Source organism: Stigmatopora argus, chromosome 20 (assembly GCF_051989625.1).
Source record: "Stigmatopora argus isolate UIUO_Sarg chromosome 20, RoL_Sarg_1.0, whole genome shotgun sequence".
Lineage (NCBI taxonomy): Eukaryota > Metazoa > Chordata > Actinopteri > Syngnathiformes > Syngnathidae > Stigmatopora > Stigmatopora argus.
In genome coordinates, this window is record NC_135406.1 from 10,036,710 (window position 1) to 10,042,302 (window position 5,593).

Here is a 5,593-nt window from a genome sequence, read left to right on the forward strand (position 1 = left end):
AATGATTATTCCCTTATTGAAAATAAAAGCTCAAATAAACATTGTTTTAGATCTATGAAAAATATTTAAGGCTTTATATCCAGTTCTTTAAATCCGATTTAATCTCTCTCTCTCGCTCTCTTGCTCTCTCCCGCTCCCTCCCTCCCACTCCCTCTCTCCCTCCCTCCCTCCCTCCCTCCCTCCCTACCCTCCCTCCCTCCCTCCCTCCCTCCCTCCCTCCCTCCCTCCCTCCCTCCCAATCCCTCCCTCCCTCCCAATCCCTCCCTCCCTCCCAATCGCCACCCTCCCTCCCTCCCTTGTAGATCATCCGTCTGGCCTGGAACTTGTTGTCCTGTTCAGTCCATAGTTATGAAGACAATTGACTGGCCCCGACAGGAAGACTGGGGGAAAGTGCACTCGGTCCAAACAGTATGGCACAATTTAAATTATAGCTTCATTACCTATTAATTCCAAATGAACAAAGAACTGAATGACAAGCCTTGCATTTTAAATTTTTTATAGATCTAAAACTATGTTTATTTTAGCTTTTTTTCTTACAGAGGGAAGATGTCTTTTAATCATTTAATTTCAAAAGGAAACGAAATATGTTTTTATGTTCAAAATTAAAGTGGAAAACAGAAAACATTTTTATATAGTTATTTTTACATTTTACTAAATACTCATCAACTAAAACACAAAAAGAAAAAATAAGGATGAAAAAAATGCAAATATTCGTTAAAAATGGGAAAATCAAGAAATATAATTTACATCTAGTGGTTGGTCCAGATTGAGGGAATAATGTTAATAAAAGAAAAAACAAACTTTTCCTTTTGGGTTTAAGACACCTTTGAGAAATTGCAAATTTTCTCATATAATTTCTGCGCTTCTTCGATAACTTGTGATTGACAGTGTCTTAATTATTGTGTATAATGTCCACGAATACTGAAATTAAAATTAAACAAATTTTCTCCTGACCACAAGAGAGCGTTACCTAAATAAGAGACTGATTCCTGCGAGTTCAAACCGTTTCATTGAAGAAGTACTTCTCCCGTGATGCCAATCGGCCAAACAGCAACAGCTCCATTATCAAGGACGATTTTTCTCTGCGCATGCGCGTTTTGCGAAGCCTCCTTTTGAGACGCAATCTTCAAGTTATTTATGTTTAATTTAATTTTCAATTTAATTAAAACCTGCGCAAACAATTACTGCTCAAACCACACGTCAGAACATTTGAAGATTAATTATTTCCTATTTCCGACTCTCTTACATTTATAAATCGGAGGAAGTGACGCTGACACCGCGCATGCGCAGTTTTCGCCACCTAGCTTAACCTATGGGTCCCCGACGTGTCTAGCATAAGCTACTTTATGACCTTAAATATCAGCCAAAATCATTTTCAAGACCTCGTTGAAGCTTTGCGGCCTACTTTAGCTCAGCCTGTTAGCATATATCAAAGGATCAACTCTTCAAGTCGTCGAAGAACTTAGAAGCTTTGCGCCCTCTTTAACTTAGCCTAGCTAGCAGCTATCAATGGCGTCTCCATCAGAATTTACGTGTGGGAAAAGAGCAGCAAAGTTCCACGAGGAAAACTCGACATTTTGCAAAATAATCCATGCAAAAGTTGTCCTTCACAGAATAGAAGGTGGGTCCATTTTTATATCTATATATTCCCTTCATCATTAAGGCTTAATGGTAATTGTAGAAGTGCTTTTTTGTGCGCTGCAATTGCATATTCAAGTACAGTAATCCCTCAGCATTTCACTACATCGCAGATTTTTCTGGGGAAAATGTTTATTTTTTAAATATTTTTTCAAGCGGAAGCAACTCCCATGTCTTCCGCTTGCTACTAGGACTCAGCACTGGAGATTTTTTTTAAATTATAAATTCATAAAAATGTGAAAACCGGCCCAGAGGAGCGAGTGGTTAGCGCATCGGCCTCACAGCTCTCAGGTCCTAGGTTCAAATCCAGGTCAAGTCCACCTGTTTTAATTTGCATGTTCTTCCCAGGCCTGTGTGGGTTTCCTCCAGATACTCCGGTTTTCCTCCCACACTCCAAAGACTTGCATAGTAAGGCTTTTTTTAATAATAAAAAAGACCATGTATAGCAGGGGTCCCCAAACTTTTTCCTGTGAGGGCCACATAACTTTTCCCTTCTCCGATGGGGGGCCGGTGTCAGTTTGTAACAGAAAAAGTGTGACGATCGATCGTAGGGGAGCTTACATTTTTTATTGTTTTCCAGAAAGCCACACATAACCAAATAACCCTTTCCAGGTTATTTACAGAAAAAAAGTCAGGAAACAAATAATAACACTATTAATGAAATAAATAATAACTAAATAACTCTCTCTGGGTTCTTCATAGAAAAAAAAAAGCCATGGAACATTAACTTTCTGTTGTGCCATGCACAATCTTCTCCCTTTGCTCTGAAGTTTATGCACGACACCACAACCGTCATTACAGAATCCCACGTCAACATTTTGCGGCACAGAGCTTGCTGGTGAATTCGGCAGTGGACTCGTAGCGGGGCGGTGAGACCCCTTTTTTCCAACTCCTGGTTCATGCGTCCCATTATTAGACCGCAAGTTTCGGCCACCATGCTAGGAGCCCCGTCAGTCGTGATGCTAGCTAGCTTTGACCAGTCCAGGTCCAACTTCTCCATGGTTTGGCACACTTTGTCAAAAATATCCTCTCCCGTTGTAGTCCCTTTGAGACTTTGGAGGGCTGCCAGATCCTAGCAAATCTCAAAGTTTGCGCTAACTCCACGAATAAAAATGAGCAATTGCGGTGTGTCTTGCACGTCCGTGCTTTCATCCAGTGCTAATGAAAAAAAGTCAAATTCTTTCGTCTTCTGCTGCAGCTGGGCATATACATTACTCCCGATTTATTCAACATGTCTGGTCATTGTACTCACCGACAGACTTACGGCATTAAATGCATCTTTCTTCTCGGGACAGACTTCCTCCACGACAACATCCATACATTTCTTAAAAAACTCTCCGTCAGTGAAAGGCTTACCGTTGCTTGCTATCAGTTTAGCAACCCGAAAGCTGGCCCAAACGGATGCCTGGTTCAGCTGAGCTTGGCGTAGAAATGTAGTCTGCTGAGATAATAGTCCAACTTTTAGCTTTGAGAGTTTGTCTGCTCGGATTTGGCCTTGCACACTATCGTACTTGTCTTTGTGACGGGATTCATAGTGCCGGCGAAGATTGTATTCTTTGAATACTGCCACCGTCTCTTGACAGATGAGACAAACAGCCTTTTCTTTGTATTGAAAAAAATAATAATCGTTTGTCCACTGCAGGTTAAATACCCTGCATTCTGAATCAATTTTTCTCTTAACTCACCTTTTCGCCATTATTCCGTTCTCAAACAAGTTCAGGTTGCACAGTTTTTATATGCTTGAATAGCATCGCAATAGCGATGGCCCCAGGGCTCCGCCCTCACCTGCGATCGTCCAGATGTCTCGCTAACACTCTGCTCGCGCATGCAACGGTGGAAGTGCCCCATGCATCAAAGGGAAACACTCTCCCCGCGCATGTCACCAAAGAAGCAATGCGAAGGCCCGCTTCACTGGGATGATTTGTGGACTCAGCAGGGGTGCAATGAACCAAACACAAGATTAAAACGTCCCAGTCTTCAAGGCCAAATAGGAAAAAAATCCGATAGCGTATCTGGTATTGTTCAGAGGGCCGGCCCAAATGTGCCGGCGGGCCGTGTCCGGCCCGCGGGCCGTAGTTTGGTGACCCCTGATGTATAGTAAAGTATCAGTTTCTTTAAAAAATGACCATTTATAGAAAGGTTTTTTTTTTTTTTAATTACCTTTTTATTTTGTCGCGTGTGGGTTTTCTCCAGGTACTCCGGCTTCCTCCCACATTGTAAAGACATGGTAGGCTGATTCGACACTAAATTGCTCCTAGGTATGAGTGTGAGTGTGAATGGTTGTCTGTCTTGTTGTGCCCTGCGATTGGCTGGCCAACAATTCAGGGTGCCCCCCCCCCCCTCCGCCTCTGGGCCAAAGTCAGCTGGGATAGGCTCCGGGACCAACACCCCCCCCCCCCCCCCCCCCCGACTCTGATGAGGATAAAGCTGTTCAGAAAATGAGATGAGATTAAAGAATCCTTTGGGTTTAATAAAACAACACATTTTTATACATTGAAATGTGTTGGTGTGCTCTTAATAGTACTTTAATTTTAAAGGTGAACTCTGTTTTCCTCAAACTGTTGATTACAATGCGGGTCACCCGCGAGTGCTATAATTATTCCTTGTTAATTAAACATTTGCTGTGGCAGCCAGCATATTACCGGAAAACGTTGACATACGGGTGTCCCATTTTACGGGAAATTTGAGATACGAGCTAAATTCGGAGCCATTTTTTTCCTTGAGAAATGAAACAAATTGGAGATACGAGCTTATTGAGATGGTGGTCAAATATGTGTGGGTGTGTATAGTCATTTGAGTTGATTTCAGTTAAATTTCAAGTTAATGTCATGTTACGAGCCTAACCACCGCCAATATAAGTATAAGACTTTACATTCCCAGTCTAACCTAAAGGACTTCTCTTTGGATAGACAGATTATGAAACATATCATTTATTTTCGTGTCTTTGCAGGTTTCAGAGAATATCTTGGTCCTGATGGGAAAGAGTCTGTTGGCCTTAAAAAGGAACTTGAGCTCCCCCAAATCAAAGGGGAGGAGCCACAGTTCCCTCAACAACAAATGAGAGACGAGCGACTTCCAATCAAGAAGGAGGAAGATGATGTCACCTGGTCACTTGGTGAAAACCTGAAGAGGGAAGAGGATCTGGGCGTGACCAGCAGAGGGGCGGAGCCTGCACACACCTTAAAGTTACCCCAAATTAAAGAGGAGGAGCCAGAGTTCCCTCAACAGCAAATCAAGAAGGAGAAAGAAGATGTCACTGTGTCAACTGGTGAGCCTTTCAAGAGTGAAGATGATCTGGGCGTGGCCGACAGAGGGGCGGAGACTCCGAACGGCAGCTCAGCAGAAGGGCAAGCAGACAATTTAATTGCTCCGTTATCAGATAGCGAAGACTTGCTTTATGACAATGAAGGTCTTAAGGACGGCAAACTCTGGAAATGCGCTCAGTGTGGAAAAACCTTTGGGAAAAAGTCTACTTTGAAAACTCACATGAGGAGCCACACTTGGGAGAAACCCTTATCATGTACAGTTTGTGGTAAAACATTCACACAGAAGGGACACTTAATTAGTCATGCAAGAACACACACAGGTGACAAACCATTTTCATGCTCAGTTTGCGGTAAAAGATTTACAGAGAAAGGAAGCTTAAAAATACACACAAGAACCCACACTGGTGAAAAATCATTTGCGTGCTCAGTTTGTAGTCAAACATTCACACGGAAGGATCACTTAATTAGTCATGCAAGAACACACACAGGTGACAAACCATTTTCATGCTCAGTTTGTGGTAAAAGATTTACAGAGAAGGGAACCTTAATTATTCATGCAAGAACACACACTGGTGAAAAACCATTTTCGTGTTCAGTTTGTGGTAAACGATTTACAGAGAAGAGAACCTTAAAAGGGCACATAAGAACCCACACTGGTGAAAAACCATTTTCGTGTTCAGTTTGTGGTA

At 42.3% G+C, this 5,593-nt stretch overlaps 1 protein-coding gene across 2 annotated transcripts in view; it reads left to right on the plus strand.

The window, feature by feature from the left end:
- Positions 1 to 1,317: 1,317 nt before the first annotated feature.
- The window catches only part of LOC144065561 (uncharacterized), a 5,571-nt gene continuing 1,295 nt past the window's right edge, over positions 1,318 to 5,593 (plus strand). The window contains exons 1-3 of one of the 2 annotated variants that reach the window (XM_077588524.1): positions 1,517 to 1,621; positions 3,832 to 3,865; positions 4,589 to 5,593. The exon at positions 4,589 to 5,593 is cut by the window's right edge and continues 1,295 nt beyond it. In XM_077588524.1, the coding sequence (XP_077444650.1) occupies positions 4,696 to 5,593 (898 nt within the window). In that variant the 5' untranslated portion in view covers positions 1,517 to 1,621; positions 3,832 to 3,865; positions 4,589 to 4,695. Of the gene's footprint in view, positions 1,622 to 3,831; positions 3,866 to 4,588 lie in introns of both variants that reach the window. The other variant, XM_077588522.1, reaches the window with a different exon arrangement.